Here is a 24,708-nt window from a genome sequence, read left to right as displayed (position 1 = left end):
ATGATTTGGAGATGCTTGTTCCTCAGGCTCACAGGTACTTACCACCTGCCACTGCTCACTTCTCACAAGAGGCTTTTAGGCAAAGGCTTACTTGAACCTTGCAGTAACTCAGAGCCTTTGCTAAACATACATTTGATGGGAAATGTGTATTTCCAGCATTTCACCTGTAGCTTTTCACCCGTGTGCAGCGTGTTTGGCCAGCACTTTCTGGGTTTGGACGTTTTAGTACCTTTTTAGGATAAGGATCGTGCCACACGTGAACTCCTGGCCAGGCACACTCAAGCTGGCTGATTTTCTGTTGGAAAGAACCGTTGTGCATTTTACAAACACCAGATGCTCGATGATGGGAAAATAAAGCATACTTTCCAGTAAACAAAAGCAGATTTCATTTGTCTCTGAAGCATAAACAAAAAAAAAAAAAAAAGTGAAAAAAGTGCAAAACAGAACAGTACAAATCAGGCTCATACATGTGCGTCAGGGGGGGAAAGTGCTGAAAGCAGCAGGAAACGCGTGTACCTGGAGACGGGTTAATGAGCTCCACAGTGCAACTATGGTCTCGGGGGCTGCAGCCTCCTTTCCCCCGCGCAGGGCTGGCGTGGGTGCAGGAGCTGGGCACCCCATGTGTGCTGCCCCGTGTCTCAGGCATACCAGAGGTGAGCCGTGGACTTATTTTTCATCCAGGTTGCAACTTGCAAGGGACGGAGAGCTCATCTGGGAGGGAAGACAAGCCTGAAGGAGCTGATAGGGAACAAAAAAAAAAAAAGTTAAACAAGTAGGGGCTTCCCCAGCAGCAGTTTCAGGAGGGGAAGTAACGTATGCTAGAGGAAATGCTTTGAGACTGCCTGAGATTTACTGCAGTCTTGGTCAGTTCTCACAGCCCAGAGCAAGTATTTGAGCATCACACAGTGCAAGGCAACATCTTTTCTCTTCCTTGCTGCTGCAGGAAAGGGAACTCCACATTAGATCTTAAGATTAATGAGTGTGAGTAATAAGGAAAACCTTGCAATGCCATTATATAAACCAAGCACAGACTCACCCATGAGCTCTTCTCCCCAGCCACACGTGAAATTCAGTGAGAGGTGATCAGAAACCCAGCCTGTCTACTCAAGAGATAGTTGAGAGGGGACAGGTTAACAGCATGCAAAATCACAGCTGGAGTCTAGCAGCCCTTTAAACAATTCCATGTTTATCGTCCTGAGGTTTGCAGCTCAGACACACAGATCTCTCCCAATTGATGATAAATCTGTTCTTTCTAAGCTGCAGCACAAAGATGCTATCGCTGACCCACCACCCAGCAAGTGGGTAGCACGTGGGTACCACGATGGGGTGGCTACTACACAAGTCTGGGGGGAGATGCAGGAGGGAGCCACTTCTAAGCTAGAGGAATATTGAGGCTGGAGATGCTAGAATTTCAGATTAGGGCTTGTTCTGCTTTGTTTTTAATCACGGTAATTCCAAACCATCCGATCATTTTCTTCCAATTTAGGAGAAACTCTTTCTGTCTTTAGAGGAAATGCTGGCACCAGCTCGGACAAACTTCTCCCAAGGGAAAATAGCAGGAATCCTAAAAAATGAACTGTGCTCTCGACTGGAAATAGCCACAGGGACTAAATCCTCAGGCACCCAAAATGCTCTTTCTATCACCTGAGCTGAAGAACACAAATTGTCAGGGTGTTGCAGGTGGAGCCCGCATATCTGCTAACCCCTAGGAAGAACAGAGCAAGCATCAGAAATGCTTGTGGCTTAAACTTGTAGAGAGTTTTCCAATGAAAACACCGGAAAAAAGGTAAGTTATAAGAGTCAAAATATTCTGAGGAATTACACCAACTTCTGAGTACTTTCATGCCAGGACAAACTGAGGAGCTGGGTACAAAGAAAGAGCAGAAATGAGGGATCTAAAGAGCCCTCTTCAGCCTGTTTTGAAGGACCAGGTGGAAAGCCAAGAGCTTTGCGCTGCTCTAAAAGCAGCAGTGGGTGACAGCAGTCACCTTGCACTGCCACAAGCTGCCACGGCACCCCGAGGAAAAGGCAGGCCAGCACCGCTGAGAGGACCTGTGAGCTTGTGAAAGAGTAGCTGGGCCGGGGGGAGAGGCTCCAGAGTGGGGCCTCGTCTGCACGTTCATGATGGTTTACATTTTGTCTGCCATATCCCTGCTGAAAATTGTCCAGGGGTGGCAAATCAGGAGTTGGCAATGGTGCAGGAAACCACTGCCCAGTCCTTGCCTGTAACCCCCGTGCAGGCAGCACGGTTCTCCGGCCCCCTCCAGTGGCTACAAAACACGCAGAGGAGTCAGCTACAGCCTCCGAGGCCGGCAGGACTCTCAGGCTTTTGCAAATCCAGTCCCTGCTCTTTGCTGCACAGAGCTGTACTCCTTCCCACGGCGAGGCAAATAATTAGGCAGACAGCCACGCTCTTGCACTAGAACATCTTTATTCAGCTACACATGGATCCAGGCCCACCACAGATACCTCCTGTCTGCCCTCAGATCTGATCTCGCTGCTGCACACAATCATCTGACTCTGGGCAAAACCAACAGAGCACTGATCAGCACTTCTTGAAGTGGGACTCTGTCACCTCTATTCTGTCCTGGGCAGGTTCTTACACTGCTTTCTTCACCGGAACAGGAAGGGCTAAAAAGGTGCTGTACCTCAAAGGTCTGTTTTGGTGTAAAAAGTGCTTTACTTGATTTTGGGGATGGGAAAAAAAAAAGAAAAACCAACACTTCAACCCAACAGATGATGTTCCTCTGCCTTTTGCAAAACTTCCAAAGAGCAGGAAATTCTATTTGGGTACCAGCTACCAGCATTTCATGCTCTGGAAATCCCTCAATAGCAACAAAGACAAGAAGAAAGCCCACATGAAAAAGACTGCTTTGGATCTGCTTTGCTTATTCCAGATCTGTTTTGGTTCTTTAACCACTTTCCAAATCTTGTTATCCCATCCCACCCAAGCTTACAGCAAGGCCACACAATGCACGCTTCTATATATTATGCACAAATATAACAGGCATTCTTCAATACAGGGGATGTATACTGCAGAAATGTTTAACTTCCCACCCATGACTTCACGATACTCATTTGTTACTCATGCTGTCTGAGCATGCCCCGTGGACAACATGGAAAAAACCACATTTACAAAAGAAAACACTCTGCTACATAGGAGGAAATGGTGAAGTTTGAGTTAAGGCAAAAATAAATGCTGTTTACATGGTGTGAAGATATATAATATGCACTCAAGATTTCATACTGGAAGACTGTTGTTTCTGGGGTTTAAAAAGGACAGGGGCAGGCAGCCAAAGGATATAGGTTTTGGCCCAACAGGACAGGACACCAAGGTCTATGAATATCATGAATCTGTTGAGATTCATTTTTATCCCTCTACAGTGAAAATTCCAGATCTTCTAAGTCTGCGTGTTAAACCACTTCACTTAGGCAAAGCTGGGTTTATGTAGCCTCAGCAATCAATTTACACAGGACTTACTCTAACGGTAGTCTTTGCACTTACAGCTTAGTATTACGTGACTTGTCCCCCTGAGTTGGACTCCCTTCCGTCCCTCAAACCCAAAGAAAGACCATCCAGATTTACCACTGAGACCTTTGCAGGAGGCACAGTCTCTCAGTTGAGATGGAAGTTGGATGGGTAGTCCAGGCAAAATGTCTCGTGCACTTCAAAGCTTTGATTCTGCAAATGTCCAAGTGATTGATGAACTTCAAGCTTGTTTGCTATTGGGTTGGGAGAACCATCCTTTGACAGGTGGATCATGGGCTGGAGATATCCACGGTCAGAGGAATCCTTTGGACTCCAATTGCGAACCCTCATGTAGTCCTTTAAGCTTGAGGTCAAAAGCACCACCCATACACACAGAGGGCAAAGACCCCACTCCCCGCATGGCTTGAGCTTACCAGTGGGACCTGCAAAGGAATCGTATCAGTAGCGGGTGTTGACACGGGAAGAGGGTGCTCTTTGCATTTTCACTCACATGGGAGTTAGGGTTCTGGGAGGGAGCACAGCTGCCACACTGGTCACGGTGCCAACCGCTGGCGATCCCTAAGCACGTTGAGGGCAGTGTCAGGCAAGGGCACACCAGACAACAAACCAAATACTGAAGCATCCACAATTAAAATTGTAACAGGCCATCTGCAGAGGCTTAGCTTTAACTCTATACTCGAGTTACATCAGGTGCTGAGTTAACAACTAAATTCTCTGAATTTCTTTGGGTTACCCTCCATCATTCACACCGTAGCTCCTTTCAGGTGGAGCCAGGTCTCCCCAGCGGAGCATATGCCTTCCACATTCATCCTACCACCTTCACACAAAAGGCACTAATGGGTGACCATTTTGCAAAACTGTATGACCAAGTCAAAACCGAGAGGGAAAAAAAGTCGACCCAAAGAAGCTGTTGCCATGGCATTTTCTCAAGACAACCTACCTCATTTTCTGCCTCTATACACTGGAGCTAGAGTATGTTCGGCCTGTGCTCCTGCAAAACATTATGGTTCCACCAGCAAGGTGACAAGAGGCTTTACAACCTGTTTGCATCTTTCAGGCATGTTAACACTTCTATAAAGCAAGCGCACAACTCTCAGGCAACATGCTCATGGGCTGCCCTGGCCTCCAGCATGGTGAAAACCTAAACCATCTGCAAGCCTGGAAAGGAAACAGTGCAAAACTGCTGCCTTCTCACCTTGAAAGCAGGCCTACGGCTACATATCCTTGCCATTATATCTCACCTGATGAGGGTTCTGGAAGTATCCTTTGCTTTGGTATCTGAGCACTGAGTATAACCACCACACTTTAGCCTGTTCTCAGCAGTGCAAATTTTGCCACCTTATCCTAAAAATCAGTGAGTAGAGCAATGTAAGGGGCCAGCTGAACCTTCCAGGCCTGGTCATGGAACTGAAATAACAAGAAACAATCAGGGACTGCATTTTTCCTGCCCTTCCTCCTTCTCTGAAAGCATCTTGGAAAAGCACATGTTCTTCAGCAGATAATAAAACATACAAGAAAGTCCATTGTTGCTTACTGAACTCCACCCTAAACACATCCCATAATGGGAGGACCAGAAACTCAACTGTGATTTTGCATTCATTTATGCCTCTGGAGAAAGAATATTTTGTAACTAGTGTCAAGACCTGTGGGGCAAGTCCATGGAGAAGCCTTGAGAATCTGGTCCTAGAGTGGCAGGATAACGAGGGCTGTTGGCCAAAGGCATTTGAAACAAAAATGCAAGGTAGCTTTAACAACCCCACTTCCCTGTTACTGCAGTGGGGCAAGGAGAAGAGTGTCCAGAGCCAGATCCCACTCCTAGGAGGGGCTGTCTTACTGTCCTTGCCATCCCATGCTTAACTCAGCTCTCAGCAACAAGTCCCCAGGCACTAATACCATTACAATAAATAAATCCCCAATATCTTTAGGATCACATCTGGAAAAAAATACCCTTGTCAACTGCATGAGTATGGGAATAACATCTGACAAAGAAAAATTGTCCAAAAAATTAACTTGTAACACAGGGACTAGAAAGAACTTGGATCAGTAAAGTAAAAGCAAGTACCAGTTATCACCTGAGTTTTTATCCAAGATCCTGAGGGACCGTCATCTCTGTCCTCCTAAAGTTACTATTTTGACAATGTTTCCTATACAGTGACTATGTATAGGGAGCTGGCTGACCCTGAGATCCTGATGAAAGGCTGTCAACTCACTGCAGAATGGCACTCTTCTGGGAGCTTGTGACATGAAGGTAAACAGCAATGTAGAGGCACTGAAAATCGAAGGAGCCCAGGCTGCTGGATGCAACACTACATTTAGAAGCACATAACCTCCTAACTCTGCAAGAAAAGACAAAAAGTCCTTTCTTCTCCCTTTTCCATGCTGGTAGAAGCAGTATGCAAACAAAAAGACCTGTTAAGTGCATCTGGGAGGGTTTTCTCTGGTCATACTGCCACCGTGGGATGTGGAGCAAAACGTAGGTAGGAACTTCTATTTCTGTGCACTGTGCATTGTCAGCTACTTTACTGGGCCTTCAATAACATCATAATCACTGCAATATTGCAAGCAGGCAGTCTAGAGACCATTTTGGTGACTTTTTCTTCATAGTCACACAGATATATTCACAGGCATTGCATCAATGTGCAAATCCAGCACTGCAACACAAGAGTTTAATTTAGCAACCCCTCCACTGTTGCTCCTGGTCACTCTCAAATATTCTAACCCATTTTACGGTGAACAGAAGATTAATTTAGGCATTGCTTTTCCAAAAAGTACCCTAAAAATCTTTCAGGTTCACGTGCTGGCTTCATCTGAGTATCACAGTCCTTGTCCCACCACCACCGCCGTGGCAACTGAGCCATCGGGATCGCACCCCCACAACAGGCTGTGTAGCTGTATCAGTTTCCGGAGGTGGAACTACCCATTCCTCTTCTCTCCACATTTTCTCCTTCATGCTGTGGCAGCGGTCACGAGACTTGACCCAGTCCCAGGCAGTTGTGAGGAGGGCTGGCCAGCCCCTGCCTTGTCCATCACAGTGCTGGAGGGAGAGCCAAGCTGCCGCAGCAGATCTGGTGCTCTGTAGAAACGACTCAGACAGGATAGGATTACACATTCTGCTACTCTCCCATCTGCGCGATGGGGCCTCTACACGAAGAAAGCCAAGTCAGCAGCTACCTTGCAGCACGTAGAGACATGGATACAATTTTCCAAATAACACACAGCACCGGACTTCACACCAGAAGAGGACAGAAGAAAATACACCCACTTTTACAGTGGCAATCACAAACTTCATACGGAAGAGAAAGGCCAGGTACTGACGGCAGAAAGAGAACAGTGCTGTTGTAAAACCCTTACCAAGGTGAGGAGAGACTCCCTTGTATGCTCTAGGAAGAGGAAAGGCTTAAATACGGACACTTTCCCCACGCAGAAGTGCCGCTGAGACCCAAGGTGTGTGTAACACAGATCAGTAACAGAGGTAGAGTCATAACAAACAGACATATGCTAACAGCTATAGAATATATTGTATTTGCTCATGTAACAGCCACACACACTTATCGGCCTCATTGCCCAACCAGTTACAAACAAGACATCACCAGTTAGATAACCGGTAGCTTAAGAATAGACACACAAAATCACTGCACCCTAAATTTGGAGGGGAAAATCACAGGGGCAGGGAATTATGTGCACTCCATGAGCAATACAGTATTTCACTGTTGGGGAAGAGTTAGGATTGGCACCTGGATTTATCAGCGCACTCATTTACCAAATCAAACTGTCCTGGAAAGCAGCCAGTTGCCCTTTAACTGTGTTCGTGAAGTAAAAATTTTTTAATGGGGTCTGGGATTGGAAGGACATGGATCAGATCCAGACGAGATTTGCCAAGTATTCTTCGTACAGCTATGCGGCAGAGAGACAAGAGGCTCCGGGTACGGCCTGCAGTGAAGAAAGCACAGAAAAACCTATTGAGGGACAGAGAGGAAGAAAGAGGGATAACAGCGTGTAAATTGTGCCGAGCTCTGGCTGACAGCTGAGGAGTCATTTACCCCTTCCAAATGCCGAGGCCACGTCCTGCACAGCAACACGAAGGCAGCGTGGGAGAGCTGAGAATGCACACATCCTCCCCGTGAGGAGACCAGACCTTCTGGCCAAAGATTTGGAGCAATGACAGCTGCCACACAGGGAAGCTCACAAGGGCAAGCTGGAGACTGCCTGAGGGTGTGACCACGGAGCCAGTCCCTGCACGCCAGGGTTCAAGAGATCACTGCCAAATCCGCACCAGGGGAGGCTGTGAGAGGCATTACACTATTCGGATCATTTTAAAATTACGTGGACCTTATTTTTGCTCTAAATCGCCCCCTGGGAATCAACAGCATTGACAGCAAGCTCAGGCCTGATCCCAACTTTCTTTTGAGTTCATGGAGAGCTCTCCCAGCACAGGGACAAGAGGATGGTGATGTCCATGTTGATTCAGGAACTGGACTTCCAAGGCACCACTCCATTATCCTGCATGGTCTACCTGAGAAGTCCCATTTGCCTTCTAAGCCCAGGCTTAATGGAAACCACCTGCTCCAGCTTATGTGCATCTCTTCTCAGCAAAAGACCAGGCAGGTTTAAAAACCAGGCATGTGAAAAGCTGAATAACTTTGGGATGGGGGTTGGGAGTTGTATCCCACATCCTGAATCCCTTTCAAATTTCTCTGGAGTTCGAGAGGGAAACCCCACTTCCGCCCCTGGTGCAAAGCCCTGGCCTTCACCAGCTGAGGCTGGCGGTTTTACGAGGTGCTGCCCTTGCTGGAACAAGGGTGCACACTGTATTGATGTTGCTTTTGTTAAAAAGAGAAAGAAACAGCAGGTAAATTTAGGCATGTCCAGGCCTGAGGCTCTGGTTTACTTCTTCTGTAACTCATTTGCTTCCCAGAAGATGTTAAATTCAAAAAGCCAGCTTTTCCCCACCTTTTTCCACCACCCTCTGAACTCCCTCCTGCCACTTGCTACCACCATTTGTGACTTTTCTTCCCAAGTAGCCTGTCCAGAGGCAACTACCTCTTGGGTCCCTCACTGGGCTCCCCTGAAGAGCACAGGCTCACTCAAGAACAGTGAGGGCACATCTGCATGGCTCTGGAGAACTGGGTCTCACTGAGTATGTCATAACCTGCCTGTGGCTTGCAGACCCAAAGCCCAGCTCTGATAGGAGCCCACTGCCTAAATCTTGTCTCCAGCTGCTGAGGACACGGTTATGCAATGGGAAAGAGCTGGGAGAGACATAAAAAAGGCAAAGTTACAGAGGTTGGGCCGCTGAAATGGCTGGGCATCATTAGTACCTGAAGGTCTCAAGAGGGAAAACACCACGTGAATGTACAAAATGCAACTGGAGAGAAACAGGGAGTCCAGCTGGAGGTTTATGGGTTAAGACATCAGTGTTGACAGAGCCGGAGGCAGGCAGCAGCTCGGCAACGCTGAAGATCTGTGCCAGGGAGCTGCACAGACCAGCCCCACGGTCCTCTCCTGCCCGATGCCTGCCTGGCCAGCAATAGCTCTTTGGGAGCCATATCAGGGGTGGTGAAGTCACTAATGCTTAGCTCAACAGCTTCTTAGACCCCAGTTCTCTTTTTTGTGTTAGAATTGCTTTACACATTTAATCAGGTTTAAGCTGTTTACAGGATCTTTTTGCACTTGGCTGAAATCACTTGAACAGACAGACTCAGAAAAGGATGGTAACACCCACCTTACCACCTTAACAGCTCCTAACTACCAAATAAACTTTCCAAAGAGGTCTCCTGAATCCAGAGCTGGATAAAACCAGCACCACTGCAGTAAGTCAAAGCCACTTACCCCTTGCTTCTTTGAACACCTGCAAAGCCTCAGGGTTGACTCTGACCCTTCCTGTGGATTCAACTCCCAAGGCCTCTACTTTCACCAGGTTCAGATTGGCTCCAAAGTCAATCAAGAGGTGAACGAACGCTGCTTCACAGCCATGCCGCAGGACAGCGTCCATCACACACACCGGGGAGCCCCGGGAGAAGCCTTGGATGTTGATGGGCCCACAGCAGTTAAAATCCGGGTTGGCTCCAGCCTGGAGCAGCAGTCGGAAGCACTGGAGGTTGTGGTAGGCAGCGCTGATGTACAGCGGGCAGACCACCAGCGTGGTGAGAGGCCGCAGGGAGAGGCTGGGGACCCGGGAAGGGAGGTGGTGATTCACATCCACGTCTGCGCCGTACCTGGGTGGGGGAGAGAGAAGAGCAGAGGTTTGGAAACAAGGGCAACAGCACCAGAACTGCAGCCCAGCGTGACAAAATGGCAGAGGATGAGGCCGAAGGACAGACGAAGGGTGAGCACCCTGCCTGTCTTTGATACCTCTGAGGCCCACCACCCAAGAACTGCCCATACCTACCCTCGGATGGGCCTGGCGGGGCTTCTGAGTGGGGATGGTCTATCCAGCATGCTCTGATCTTCAAGAAGCAAAGCTGTTTCTCTGCCCGCAACAGCCCGGGCTTTGGAGAGAGGAGAAGCAGCTGAGGAACATCTTTCCTGGCCCTCCTGAAGGATGTGCCAAGCACGGCCTTGGCACAAGGGACGGCTGAGCCCTGAGCCAGCACCACGTAATGATGGATGCTAATGAGCCGGCTGAGGAGCGAGGATGTTTTCAAATGACTCAGCTGAAGAGATGCAGTGAAATAACTTCCCCACCAGGATAAAACAGGCCAAAAAAGCTATACAGGCAATCGATCTGACTGTCACAAACAGCAGGGAAATGGAAACAGAAATCTGTGCTAACAGCAAAACACGCATGACAAAATCCTGCTCCCGAAGGAGCTGGGGTGGTTGAAATCCCATCAGGGAGTCAAAAAGAGGCCTTTTCCCTAGTATTCAGCTCAGCTGAAGGGATGTACCTGCCAACTCTGAGCACGCAGGAAACTGGAAAAACACAGAATAATTGTGTCAGACCTTCCACTCTCCCCATCCAACCTGCACAGCTCCGTTCACAGGTTATATATTATACTAGATACCACACGAGAGATTACAGTTCACGGGCCAGCACTCCAGGCGCTGAAGGGGAGACCTCCATGAGCTGCAGCAGCAAACCTCTCAAGCCTTTTGCAGCTGGCTTCTGCCTCACCCTACCCCACAGAGAAACCCATACACCTCATCTTCGCCCCATGGTGTCCCAACTGCTCCATAAGGCCTGCAGCCAGAGCAAAGCAGGCTCAGGCATACTGCGGTGCAAAGAAGGCACGCAAGCAGGCTCGAGCCCTGCTCAACGGACATCAGTGTTGTCACAAAACAGAAGCAGCACCCGCACCATGCTTCTTTTTGGTAAGTACAGATAGCACCAAGTTGTGAACGAGCGAAAAACAGGGCTTATTGCCTTTGGTTCTTTTCATTTTTTTGTAGGAAGCAAAGAATGCAGCCAAATAAATGGGAGCAAAAAGGCCAAGTGTCGCTCTCTAGAAAAGCATGAAATTTGAAAAATGGCAATGCTGTGGAAAGAAGAGACGGCAGAAATAAGCATTTATTTCCCCCAGGCTGGGTAACACCCAAGCAGTGGAGACACTAACTCCATCTACTTCACATGCAGCTTGGATGGGAAGAAGGAGGGAGACAACACAATCCCCTAAGGAGTAGCTGGTTTTAACCGCAACACTGCAGATCAAGCAAAGCCCTGTCCCTTCTACCCCCGGAGAGATAAAAGGTTCCTTCACCGCCAGTCCCCCTCCCAAAATTCCAAACTGAGCATTCAGAGAACTAGATTTTTCTCTCTTCCTAGATAGCATTATATTCCTTTCTGCAGTTAATAAAACAAATAAGGAAACCACCTGGGGACAAATCCTGCCTCAAGGCAAGCTCAGCTCTTGCTGAACCCAGTAGGGGCCGGTCCTTATCCAGCAAATACTTAACCAAATGCTTCAATTCTGAATAGTCTCATTTAAATTAATGGGAATAGTCTTATTTAAATTAAGCACACAAAGAACAAGGGCCAAGGAAACTTGTCTAAGAGTTGCAAATGGCATGTATTTCTACCCCAGAGCACAAGATCTCCCAAGCATGAACATCTTGGCTGAGATCTCACGAGACCGGTGGGGTGGAAAAATGCAGAAGGACAGAGCTAGGCAGTAACAACACTGCTGAGTGCGAGGCGGTCTTCACACCAGCCACAGGGCCAAGCTTCACTTCCCAGGCCAGGCAGCTGGCCCAGAAATCACTGCACACTAAGGGGACGTTCCCATCTTTTGGGGACTTCCACAGCACTTTGCTGAAGCTGCATCACTTCACCTACGTTGGAGCACAGAGGGCTAAACAAGAAAAGGTGTCTGTTCTCCACAGGCAATCACACATGTTCCCTGTAGATAAACCTCTTAAAATCAGACTGCATGAGTATTTGGAGAGTCATCTGTGCTGCTGTGGGACTTTCCTAGGGCTGTTGCAGGGCCACCGCCTCCTATGGCCATGGTCCTGACCAGACAGCAGGTATCCCTTCATTTCAGTCCTTTTTTTTTCCGTTACTGTCATCAAAATTCCAAGTGAAAACCAATTCAAAGCAAAATATAAAATTCTATTTTTATCACAGTTAGGCATGCACCTGAGGCATCGGGGTAATTTGTCAGATCTCTTTTTCAACATTTTAGTGTGGCAAAAGGATCCTCTCATGCTTAATACGCTGGGTCAGCCCTCAGTTACACTGCAAGTACAGTGCAACAGTCTGATCCCATCACAAGCTATTAGGAAAGTAATCTATACCCTGGCAATATAACCATAAATATTTTTGCCAGCTGTCTTACAAAATGGATCACCATTCCACAGCTATGTGTGTATTTACTGTTAATGGATACCATTACACCTATTGCTTGGTTAGCTGGTTCAGCAATTGTAGTAGCATTCAGGAATCCTGACTGTGCTATCATATGATTTTAAAAAAAATGAACCAGGTGATGTTTAGACACCTGCAGCAAGGCTGACTGGGTTGGGCTTTCTCTTCAGGACACTGAGACTCTCTCCAGGTGAATATGCTGAAACATTTCCTTATATCTCAGTGAAAGTCTCTTCCTCATTGCATTTCCCCTGACAAATCCTTTAGATCAACATTTTAAAAATCTCTTGAGTGAGCTTTGTAACATAAGACTGAATTTTAAAGTAAGCAACTCCGAACAGATCTGTGAAATCTGTACTCTGAGATATTTGAAATTTTGGGCAATCTGACAATTTGGTATTAGCTTAGCAGCCTTGGGAGAGACATTGTCTAATAAAAAGATATTGGACAAACTCCAGTTAATTTTTAATCCTGAAAGTTTTCCAAAATCTTGCTTTTAATATTGCTGGCAAGGTATCCCAACTAGACGACACATAAATCAATGCATCAGCTCTCCATGTGCTGCTGAAATACCATTTGCTACATTTCACCCTGCTTTAGCGGATACATCAGGGGATATTCTCGGGAATGCAGCATGTGAGCTGAACCCTACCAACAAGCACGTAGTGATGGGGACATCCTTCTCTCAGCTTGCTGAGAAAGGAGCAAGGAGGGGGGACCGTCTCCCCTTCCTTCCACTTGCCAGCTTCCTTAAAGCTGCACTTGCATGAAAATTAACTTCCCCACAAGCAAAAAGGAAAGGAGAAAATCCCCATGTATTTTGAAATTTTTCTATTCAAATCCTTTTGGTTGTTATTTTCTAGCATTTGCGGTCATTGAAGGGATTCCTTGGAGAGCGTTTCTGTATGAATCCAAGTACACTTTCTTCTCTTTTACTATTTCTTTCTACAACTTGTATTTTCCTCTTATGATCCCTTACTATTTGGCATCAGTGGCCCATAGAGTCGTTCAGCATGGTCCTTTACACAAAAAGTTTCCGACTTAGAAGAAAAGAAGCATCACAGCACATCACTGAGGACAAAACTCAAGTTCACACAGCCTACTGCTAGACCTTGAGCCCACTCACTGCTGGTGCTGCAGAGGGAGTTTCCTGAGGGATAGGAGGTCACCAGCCACCCACCCCTCAACTAAGGTTAGTGGTCATCACCTCATAGCAATGGCCATGTCTCCTTGTCCCAGAGATGCCACCCCTTCGACAGAGCTGAGCCTTGGGTGTCTGGCAAGGGGAGACTGAATCGGATGCCACGGAGGGTGTCCTAGTGATGGGCAAACACCAGGCAGCCAAGAACAGCCAGTGCCAGTGACAAGCATCTCTCCTCCCACGGACAGAAAATGGTCAGAGCAGAAGAGCTAAGCAAAGGAGAGATGTGTTTCCAAACAATTTTTGGTTCTCTGGGGGAGCCACCTCACTCTTAAATTCAGCCAGGGGCATGGAGCTGGCAGTCAAGACGGAGGATGGGGGGGGAAGATACTTTGTAAGATTTGGATCTGACCGAAGAGTGGATGGTGGGCTCAGAAACAGAGACTTCTCTCTTGAGCTTTGTCTTAGAAGAACAGGCATGGGAGTCACACAGCAGGGCACAGAGCTGTTGTCAGGGCCAGGCGATGGGGAATACGAGGATGTCCCTTCAGACACCTCTCCACCCTCTCCCCTGTGCATCTCTTGGCCAGCTTCACTAGGCCTGTGAAGGCCCTGGGCACACAAGGAGGGAATGGATGCTCTGAGCCCCAGGATCACAGAATCATCTTGGCTGTAAAAGACCTTGAAGATCCTCCAGTCCAACCATGAACCTCACACTGACCGTTCCCAACTCCACCAGATCCCTCAGCGCTGGCTCAACCCGACTCTTCAACCCCTCCAGGGATGGGGACTCCCCCCTGCCCTGGGCAGCCCATTCCAACGCCCAACAACCCCTTCTGCAAAGAAATCCTTCCTAAGAGCCAGTCTGACCCTGCCCTGGTGCAGCTTGAGGCCATTCCCTCTTGTCCTGGTGCTTGTTCCTTGGCTCAAGAGACTCATCCCCCCTCTCTGCACCCTCCTTTCAGGGAGTTGTAGAGGGCCATGAGGTCTCCCCTCAGCCTCCTCTTCTCCAGACTAAACCCCCCCAGTTCCCTCAGCCGCTCCCCATCAGACCTGTGCTCCAGACCCTGCACCAGCTCCGTTGCCCTTCTCTGGACACGCTCGAGTCATTCAATGGCCTTTTTGGAGTGAGGGGCCCAAAACTGAACCCACTCATCGAGGGGCGGCCTCACCAGTGCCAAGGACAGGGGTAAGATCCCTTCCCTGTCCCTGCTGGCCGTGCTATGGCTGATACAAGCCAGGATGCCATTGGCCTTCTTGGCCACCTGGGCACACTGCTGGCTCCTGTTCAGCCGGCTGTCAATCAACCCCCCCAGGTCCCTCTCTGACTGGCAGCTCTCCAGCCACTCCTCCCCAAGCCTGTAGCGCTGCTGGGGGTTGTTGTGGCCCAAGTGCAGCACCCGGCATTTGGCCTTATTGAAACTCCTCCAGTTGGCCTCAGCCCATTGCTCCAGCCTGGCCAGATCTCTCTGTAGAGCCTACCTTTCCCCATGGGGGAAAAGATCCCAAGGGAAAAAGAGAGGGAGGTAGAGCCACCCCTCTCCCCACCAGGACCATCTCCAGCAGGCACCCGAGTTCTCACCTGATCAGCTCCCGGAGGATGTCTGCCCGGCCCACGCGCGCCGCGTGGTAGACGGGGGTGCTGCGGTGGTGCCGGCTGCCGTTGGGGTCAGCCCCAGCTTCCAGGAGGATCTTGGCACACTCGAGGTGCCCGTTGACCACGGCCACGTAGAGAGCGGTTTGCCCCTTCACGTCCACCAAGTCAATCTCAGCCCCTTTGCGGAGGAGGAAGTCGACGCAGGGGCCGTGGCCAGCAGTGGCGGCGATGCGCAGCGGCGTGCAGGGCAGCCAGCCGCAGCACCACACCGACTTCTCGTTGATCCGGCTGGCATCAGGAGAGGGGAAAAGCATCGGGTCAGAGAAGTCCTGCTGCCACCTTGCACCACCCCACCTCCCCCAGCCCCCAAGGAGGATGCTAGGAGAGCCCAAACCGCTCCCGTGAAGCTTTTCTTCCCCATTTTTGGCACTTTATAGCATCCCTGAAAAGCTCCTGCCAATAACCTGACTAGGTGCTGCACGTAGGTAGTCAGAGACTATGACACGTACCAGAGTAGTGCCTGGAAAATGGGCTTTTCACAGCTCTGCTGTGTCAGGAGCTGCACATACATGCAGTGAGGGACAAACACTGCCTTTCAAAACTCAGTCAAAATTACCAATTAAAAAAAAATACTCCCTACTCCCTTTTTACAGGGAGATGTCCCACATCAGCAGTGACCCAGCTGGGGACCACAACCAAGCTGTTCCAAAGGGGGCAGAAAGTCAGCAAAGCAGCAGGGGAACAGCAAGAGGACACGGGAAGAGGAGAGTAATGTATAGAAATGCAGGCGTACACCCATATCACACCACTGGCAACATCCACACAGGGGAAACAGCCCTGCCAGCAAAGAGCCAGCTTGGGAGGCACAGCCATCCTGCACTGAATAGCATAAGTAGGCCGTCAGCATCCTTGTTGGACAGTTGTACTGGCGTTAAGAGCCTTTTCTAATTTACTGAAAGAGATGGCTCTAGCTGGTGGCTGCTTAGATCCCCTCCAAAATAACCTTTATTAGCTGTCATGCTCATCCAGACCTCAGGTTAGCCCTACAAATCTCAAACATTCAGACCTCGCTCCCAGATTCTCTGCAAATCACTGTGGGTACCATTTTAGCAGGAACACGCAGAGAGGAAGGGATTTCTTTAAGGCCAACGTAGGCTGGCGAAAGTGCTCTTTAGACAGCACAGCAGTGGATTTGCTCTTCTAGCTCACTCTATGCAGGCCCACGTAACTGGTACAGGACAAAGCAGTTTTTATACAGTGCACTTACAGAGTTTGCTAGGAGAGCAATGCCATTAACTTTTTTTTTTTCCCAACCATGTTTTAGGAAGAGGAATAGTATAAACCCCACATCAAGCCCTCAGCTGTCAAGTCTTATGATAAAAGTGCTCCCTTTAACCTTGGAGGTTTGGGGATCTCCACTCCACACCTATCCCCAAATTCAAAGAAGTCACTTCTCTGCTCACTCCATCACCTGTGTGATGGTGCTGGAGGTCCAGCCCTCCTCTCACCAAACTTTTGCTTCTTCCTCCAGGGAAGGATGCCTGGCCCTGCTGCCATTGGGTTCCCACATGGCATGGGACAAAAATAAGGCAAAAAATCTCAGACCAAGCGTCCAAATTGCCCCAGCTGCCCAGGTAGCAGAAGGGGGGTCTGGCTCATTCTCATTTTTGCTGAAAGGGCACTTTTTTTGAGGCTGGGAGATATTTTGCACTCTAAGCAGTTTTCTCCATGGTGCAGGAAAATTAATTAACTGTCCCCACAGTCACAGACTTAGCACTGGGCAGATTTTGTAACATAGGGTGTTTCAGGTTTATATTCGATTGTAATCCTTTTTGTATGTTTTTCCCATTATACGTAGGCTCCTATTTTCATGGTATTATATTTCTACCCCGATCTGAAAAGAGCTGGTGCGCGGCTGCCACATTCGTGAACCGGCTTGAGATTTGCCTCTTGGGAGACCACAGGGGGGGGATGATTTTGGGGGGTGAGCGGAGCACCCTCCCAACCTCTCCCGTAAAGACGGAGCGAGATGGGGGTCCCCGAAAGGAGCAGCCTGTGGGGATGGCGTGAGGCGAGCGGCCCCAGGGAGTCACTAGCCAAAAATCGTTCAAGCGGGACCTCGCACCTGGCTTCCCCCTCGTCCCCGTGAGGGTCTCCAAAGGCAGCGCTGAGGGTGCGGGCAGGGCGGGGTGCGAGGAGCCCCCCTCACCTTTGGAAGCTCTCCTCCTGCAGCAAGCTCTTGAGGGTGGGCAGGTCCCCCACGTAGGCCGCGTCGTGCAGCCGGGTGTCCTCGCAGTGCTCGATGGGGTGGTCGCAAAACTGCTCCCGCAGCCACTCCTTCAGGTTACGACCTGCGCTGGAGAGAGAGCGGAGAGGGGGGGGGAGCCGGGCTGAGTCCTGCCCAGAGGCGGCCTGGGGGGGGGGGGGTCTGTCCCCTCCCGGCACAAGCCGAGCCCCGCAGCAGCCCCCGGCCCGGCGGCGGGCCCGCACGTTACCTGCCTGCCCGCCTGAGGCGGCGGGCGGGTCTCCGCCGCCGGGGGGGCCGCCCTCCGCCATCTGCCCCTCGCACCGCCGGGCCGGCTCGGCCTCCCTCCCCGCGGGCAGCGTCCCCCCCGCCCAGACCGCCACCCGCCCGCCCTCCCCGGGCCGGGCCTGATTGGTGCCTGCCGGCCCGGCGGCTTCCTGCCTCCGCGTTAAGGTGGTTTTTCCCCGGCGGGAGGAGGGCGGTTCGGCGCCGCTCCGGCAGCCAGGAGCAAGGCGGGAGCCATTCCTCCTTCAGACCCGCCCCGCGGCGGCACCTCAGCGGGAGGGAGGTTGGGGCGGCCCGGCCCTGAGGGCCTCGGGCGGGAGCCCTGAGCCCGGCACCGCTCGGTCGCTGGAAAAGGGGCCCGGGGGGGTCTTTCTTCCAGCAACCGGCAGAAAACGGGGCTGATAATTTACAGTGGCGTCTCCACTCCCTGGAGCAGCCTCTGCTGCGGGGATGCCAAGTGTTTGCAAGCTGGTGGAGCGGACGATTTTGCTTTTCACAGGGTCACAGAATCATCTCGGTTGGAAAAGCCCTTGAAGCTCCTCCAGTCCAACCATGAACCTCACACTGACCGTTCTCAACTCCACCAGATCCCTCAGCGCTGGGTCAACCCAACTCTTCAACCCCTCCAGGGATGGGGACTCCCCCCCTGCCCTGGGCAGCCCATTCCAACGCCCAACAACCCCTTCTGCAAAGAAATCCTTCCTAAGAGCCAGTCTGACCCTGCCCTGGCGCAGCTTGAGGCCATTCCCTCTTGTCCTGGTGCTTGTTCCTTGGCTCAAGAGACTCATCCCCCCTCTCTGCACCCTGTAGAGGGTGATGAGGTCTCCCCTCAGCTTCCTCTTCTTCAGACTAAACCCCCCCAGTTCCCTCAGACAGGATTTCTCACAGCTAAAAGCTGCAGAGAAGCTTTTATGTGATCGTATTGTCCTTTTTTTCCCTGCAAGCACAGCTCCCGCAGTCTTCCGTCAGGTTGCCGCAAGCCTGGGGGAGAAAACAGCCCATGTGTGAAGGTGGAGAGAGCTGCAGGGGCCGGGGAGCGAGCAGAAAGGCGAGGTGGTGGTGAAAATGGCACCGAGAAACAGGCCCACGGGGCCTGAGCAGAAAGCCGCTGCTTTGCTCAAACCCCACCAGGCAGCCTCAAATACAGCGCCCAAACCTGCACCCTCAAAAAGGAGTAGTGGACTTGTTAAGTGCCCGCACGGGCACAACGCTTTGGGACTGCAAAAGGTGTACGGAAAGATGCACACACACTCACACAAAAGGTTTACCAGGAAAGCGGCTGGCACCGAACCCGACCTCCTCCCGGGGCAATCCTCACAGGCAAACTGCTGTGGCATCTCGGTGTGTTGGCGCCCTGGCGCAGAGCCGCTTTCCGAGCATTTGAAACACACCCTCGGCTTCTGAGCGCACGTTTTTGAGTCCCCAGTGCCAGAGGGGAATGGTGGTAATCCATCTAGCTTTCCTGCAGCTCCACTCCGGCTGCTCCGTGGCAGGATATCAGTCCACAGACGCCAGACCCTGGCTGCAAACACGTTTTCCTGTAAATGTTATTATTTGGGCTCGAGCGATCCAGAGGAGAGATCTGCAAATCGAACCTGTTTGCCTTGCCTGGTGGAAGATCAAAAGGGGAAAGGAATCAATGGGATTTTCAGAAACCTTCGGTGCTGGCTAGCACTGCCACCATCCCCTGCCTGCAGTCCTTATGCCAGTAGATGAGGCGGACCTGGGGCCAAGAAACGTCCCCTGGAATGAATTGGCTGCCGGTCTGGAAACCTGACTCAATGTCTGTTTGGCCCTCCTTGAGTCAAAGGGACCAGATCTGGAAAGCAGACAACAGGACTAGGTGTTTCTCCAGCCCTCAACTTGGTTGGCCTGTGCTCCCCCATGTTTTTGAAGTGCTTTCTAGGACTGAGACGGGCTTGGGCAGAGCTTTCTGAGGTGGGCTTGCCAGGACTGGCCACTCTTTGGGAGATGCCTTTGCTGAGTTTGCAAGCGTCCTGACAGAACAGACCCATCACCCTCCAATGGGCTCCTCCACATTCCTTCCTTGGTTTCTAACCCCAATCTACAACTGCATCCAGCTACAGGGGCTCTCTGTGACCCCCTCTGTGTCTGCTCACAGGCAGGGAAGCAGCCGTATACATCTCGGTTCCCTGTTGCTGCGCCTGATGATAGCACAGGACAGACCAGAGCAGCTTTCTAGCTGTTGCATCATCTGCAGCCCTTACAGATTTAATGGGACTAGATTTAATGAGCTCCTCCAGCTGCAAAGCGTTCTCTCGGACTGCTGGCCAGCAGTGAGGTCTCATCCAGAGGAAAAAGGCACATGCTAGTCCATGGGCTTTCATACACGTGGCCCCTGACCAACAGCCGTAATGCCTGTGTGCACAAGGGGATAGTTACTGCAAGGGACAGAAACCTTTGTACTTTTGTGCCTTCCCAGCAAGAACGCAATGCCAGTTTTCAAAGCTCTTAGGAACAGGCCACTCCTGCTCGGGGACAATTTTTCTTTGAAATAGATTTGTTTACTCTGTGTCATTCACAGCTGGCTCTTCTCTCTTCTCCCCTGGGTAAAGTGTAGACAGGCAAGAAAGGGGAGCAGAGAACGCAGCAGTATTCACTTGCAATATGGTAGTTGTCTCTGTGGACAAAGAGAAGAACAAAGTGGCTGGTAAACAGGCCTGATGAAGCTGGAACGCCAATGTCTGGATCATTTGTGATTCGACATTCTTTTAGTTCTTCTTGCAGAAAATGCCTCCACTGTCTTCTCTCTCATCCACTTACTTATATGTATTTATGTACTTACAGACACACTACAGTGAAAGGCAAAAAGTTTTTACCTACCATATACTTCTATACTGTACCATATACTTTCTAGCAGAAGTTCATCTCCTGAGGCAGGCTTTTTGTCTCTTTTTTCTTTTGTTTTGTTTTGTTTTCCTTAAATGCACGTGAAAACTCAACCCATCCCATGTTGACCTAACGAGTTCTTGTACAAGCGTGGTGGAAAGGGAGTGTCTGTGATTGCTGTCTCAGCCTTGGAGATGGCCAGCACTGGGAATCTGTAGGTGTCTAAGAGAAATCCTGTGACGAAATACAAGGTAATGTAAGTCTGCATCACTCTGAGTGCAATGGAAAAATGTAAATTTGCAAATCTGCGTTTGGCCAAGTCTGGAGAAATAATTGTAATTCCAGCGTACCTGACTGCTCCTACCAGCCATATCTCTTACAAGCTGAGGGCACAGGCTGTGGGCAGCCCTGGCTGCTGTTCCAACTTGCCCCACCAGGAGGTTGGACTAGATGACCTCCTGAGGTTCCTTTCAGCCTGAATTTTCCCATAATCCTAATAATAATCAGCCAATGCTTCCTGTAACTGGAACAGTGCTGAAATCCGTGGACTGCTTCTAAAGACTGCAAAAGGGAGTCGCTGCTTGTTTGAGGTACAGCTGGCACAAGAAAGCCAGTGGAATCAGGATCAGTTGGCTCACTCACTTGGAGCATATTACTTCTAGAAACCTGCCCTGTCCAGGCCCACCACCAGAAGGGACAAGCAGCCAGGGCAGGTGAGCTCACTTGGCCCCTCTTCCCTCCATGGCCAGCAGCTCATTACCTGTGGGTGGCCTTTCGGACTGCTGCGCTCATCCCACCCCACTTGAAAACCGATCCACCCAGCAACTGAGGCCTGTGACTCTCTCAAGGAGAGCTTCCAGTATCTAAAAATAGCCAGTAATCCAAGACAGCCAACACACACTGACGTGCTCATTAGGCAAGACCTCTTCTCCAGCTCCTAATTCTGAAGCAGTGAAAAAGAAGAAAAAAAGAAAAAAAAAAAAAGGCAAGGAAAACTCGTGATGCTCTGGAGGAGCCCTCGGCCATGGGCAGCTAGCTCAACCGCCCTCAACCACCTAACATTTCTCACTGCCTCTCCCGAGCAGACCCATCCTCCCACACGCCATCCTCTACCAACCATGCTCCTTATTCTCCAAGTGGAACATCGAGTTCACCCATCCTGGCCCCGTCCCACTCCTGAAAACAGGGTGCTGGATCCCCATCAAGCACCACTCAGATCAGAAAGGAATCAGCCCATCTCTTGGGGCACGTCTAGAGAGTCCCTGCCCCACAGGACCTGGGCACGTGCCCTCCAACCCACCTTCCCGTGTCCCATGCCACCAGCCTCCCCAGCCCCACGGTGGTCTTCCTTCTGCAGGGTGGCAGCCCCTGTGCGCAGCATGCACTTGTAGCTCTAATAACACAGGCTGTGGACAGACAAAGACCCGTGACTTAACCCTTCTTTCTGCACTTTGTCATTGGGATTATTGCAAACAAGAGTTTCCAGTTTCAGGGCTGTGAAAGGCCCCTCTGTAGACCTAGAAGGTCTGTCTCACCTGAACATGGTGGAGGAGAAGAGAGGGGGCAGGGGTGAACTCCTATTAACGCACTGCTTTTACGCCCTGGAATTAAGCCAGTGGTTGCATTTAGTGCCAAACTGCACAGTGCAAGACTGAGAAGAGACGTACACCTCCTTCTCCTTCATTTCTGGATTACCAAGGACATCTTGAGAGCCTTCCAGGCTGGGCACTCTGTTCTGTGTCTGAAAAGGACAATTATTTATACCTGGTGCTAAAATGAGTGGTTAGTCCCACCACCACCACCATCTCCAACGCCCTTTCCAGAGGCACCACCTTTTAAATCCCCCAAGGTTCCTCCCAGACCTGCCAAGCAGCAGAAGAAAGCTGCATTATGAAATACTTAGCAGTTGTAACTGCTTTGGTGCCAGAGTAACAGTCGAGCTATTCTTTAAAAAAAAAGAAAAAAGAAAGAAAGAAAGACACAAAGAAAGAAAAAAAAAATGCCGTAACCATAACTGTAATTCACACTTAGCTCAGTCTATAAAACTTCTCCCTTCCTGGATCTAAGCCAACAGCTTGAATTTTTAGTGAACTCTAAAGTTAAGTTGCCCTGGTGATAAATGCATCTGTGGGGAAAGAGGGGGGGGGGGGGGGGGGGAAGACCCCGTCCCCCCATTAAGTCCCCCGTCCCCCCATTTTTAGCGCAGCTCAACATTTTTCTGCAGAATTTGTATAGTTTCTAAAGTGGACATGAAGATGTCCATTAACAAAGGGCCACAACAGAAAACAGGAATGAGAGATGGGAGGAGAACTTAATTCCAGCATCCAGGACCATCATTAATTAGGATCGGGGCTCTAATCACAAAGCCAACAACAGATAGGTTGGTTGGAGTCCAGTAAGTTAATTACGCTGCAAATGTGCCTTGACATGCCTAAATATGACTGTCTCGAGGGAAAAGAGGCAGGACTGATGCATCAGCTAGCTGTATTTTGACCTGCCATCAGGTGTCCAGGACTTTGTTCCTTCGATGCTGACCATGAGAAGCTGGAGGACATGGAGTAGACATTATGCTGTAACAGGACCGAAAGGCAGAGACTAGAAAATCTCATGCATCTCTCATCTTCAGCAAGGCACAAAATGAGACAGAGATGAACAGTAACCCTGTACAGGTACAATCAGTCCTGCAAGTGAGGAAAGAGGGTTAAAATCAAGTGAAGAACCACTAGGATAAACACAGTCAAAATCGATAGCCTGGCTTTGGGTGCTGACAGATCATGAACATCTCACCTGCATGGGAGATGCCAGCCCCAACACGGTCCCAAAGGAAAGTTTACACTGGCCTCACCATGCAACAACACCATTAAGGAAAAATGGCCAAAAAAAAAAGATTGTATTTCATACCGGTTGTGCCCAGAGAGGTGTGGGTCACACCGCATCTCTGATCCCTGAGTACTTGCTGTTTAGTATTTTTAGCCTTAACCGGAGGATGCCTGTTTATAAGAAAACAGGACAATGTCCTACATGCCCCTTTCATTTCTCCCAAGAAACTTATGGCACCACCTGAGAGAGAGCTGGATTTCATGCTTTTTCCTCATTCTTTTCCTAGCATTTACTTTTCTTAAGGGCGTGAAAGGCACCAGCTCTGGAAACCCTTTTTCTGTAGCCCAGTACTGTCCTGCAGGAGCTCCTCAGAAGAACCTAGCTCAAAGCACAAAGGACCCAAGGAGAGGCTTGCATCAGTCCAGTCTCTCAGGCATGCCCAGCACATGAGAGAGGGTGCAGCCCATACCTCAGCCGCACATCCCCAGCTCATGGAGCAAGCCTGCTTGTGGGTATTTACCCTCCCGGGTGCATTACTGTGGTCAGGCCATTATCATCAACAGCTTGAGGCAGCATCAGAGACATCCCCGGGATGAGGCGGGGGAGGAAAACACCGATGGAGTTTTTATCACCGTTTTCCAGGAGAAATGGCCATCTGGAGCCTTCCTCTGATGGCAGATGTGGGAATATCAAAGGAGAAACAGGCGCCTCCTTTACCTCAGTCAACAAACAAAACACCTCCTTGCAGGCAGGTTAGGAAATAACATAAAATCGGCTGAGGACAAGTTTCCATTGACGGCAAAGAGCTGCCCAGAAATGAGTCACGCAGGAACATTTCAGTCAGACCTCCCCCACTCCCACCAGGGGATTTGCGGACAAAAGGGATTTATTTATATTTTTTGCTATTTTTTCTCTTCAGAAAATATTCAGATTTTGATGGGAAAATAAAACTGGAAAGTTTTTTTCCCCTTCATTTTTGTGCTTTGAACAACTTCTTTCACCACTCGTGTGGAATTGTCAGAAGAAGGACCTCAAGGAAAAGCAAAAGCAGGGAAAAAAAAAAAAGAAGCCTTAAAATCTGGGGAGCAGAAAAGTTCATTTCCAACGTACACAACGCATGCACAAAACATTTCTCTGCAGCCTTCCCTGTCCCTCCCTCCTCCTCTGAGTCTGGCCGTTATCCGCTTCATCCTGCTGCCCTGAGCAAAGCCATCTTCAGCCCTCGTGCAGTAGGATGTGCACACTTTTCCCAGGGCTAGACCCCACCTCTTGCAGAGAAGAGATAGACAAGGTCCCCCAAGCAACGAGATGGGGCAGGGTTCACCATCAGGCAGGTGGTCTCTCTTGCATTTACTGTCAGTGTTGAAAAATGCCAAAGACACTGTGCTGAAGAGCAAACCGAATGGCTAAAGCCCCCAGAGGGTTTTCCATTTACAACGTTAAGTAAGCAAAGGGAATGTTAGGAGCAGTATCCTGG

At 50.0% G+C, this 24,708-nt stretch overlaps 1 protein-coding gene across 1 annotated transcript; it reads right to left on the bottom strand.

The window, feature by feature from the left end:
- Positions 1-2,414: 2,414 nt before the first annotated feature.
- On the bottom strand, positions 2,415-17,621 carry ASB1 (ankyrin repeat and SOCS box containing 1). The gene is made up of 5 exons (XM_074829848.1): positions 17,527-17,621; positions 17,241-17,382; positions 15,017-15,319; positions 9,320-9,705; positions 2,415-7,420 (listed from the first exon to the last, which is right to left on the bottom strand). The coding sequence occupies exons 1-5, from the start codon at positions 17,585-17,587 to the stop codon at positions 7,287-7,289; spliced, it is 1,026 nt and encodes a 341-aa protein (XP_074685949.1). The 5' UTR covers positions 17,588-17,621; the 3' UTR covers positions 2,415-7,286.
- Positions 17,622-24,708: the final 7,087 nt, after the last annotated feature.

Source organism: Strix aluco, chromosome 6, assembly GCF_031877795.1.
Source record: "Strix aluco isolate bStrAlu1 chromosome 6, bStrAlu1.hap1, whole genome shotgun sequence".
Taxonomy (NCBI): Eukaryota; Metazoa; Chordata; class Aves; order Strigiformes; family Strigidae; genus Strix; species Strix aluco.
The sequence above is the reverse complement of the archived record's forward strand: the minus strand, read 5'-3'. Positions and strand labels throughout refer to the sequence as shown.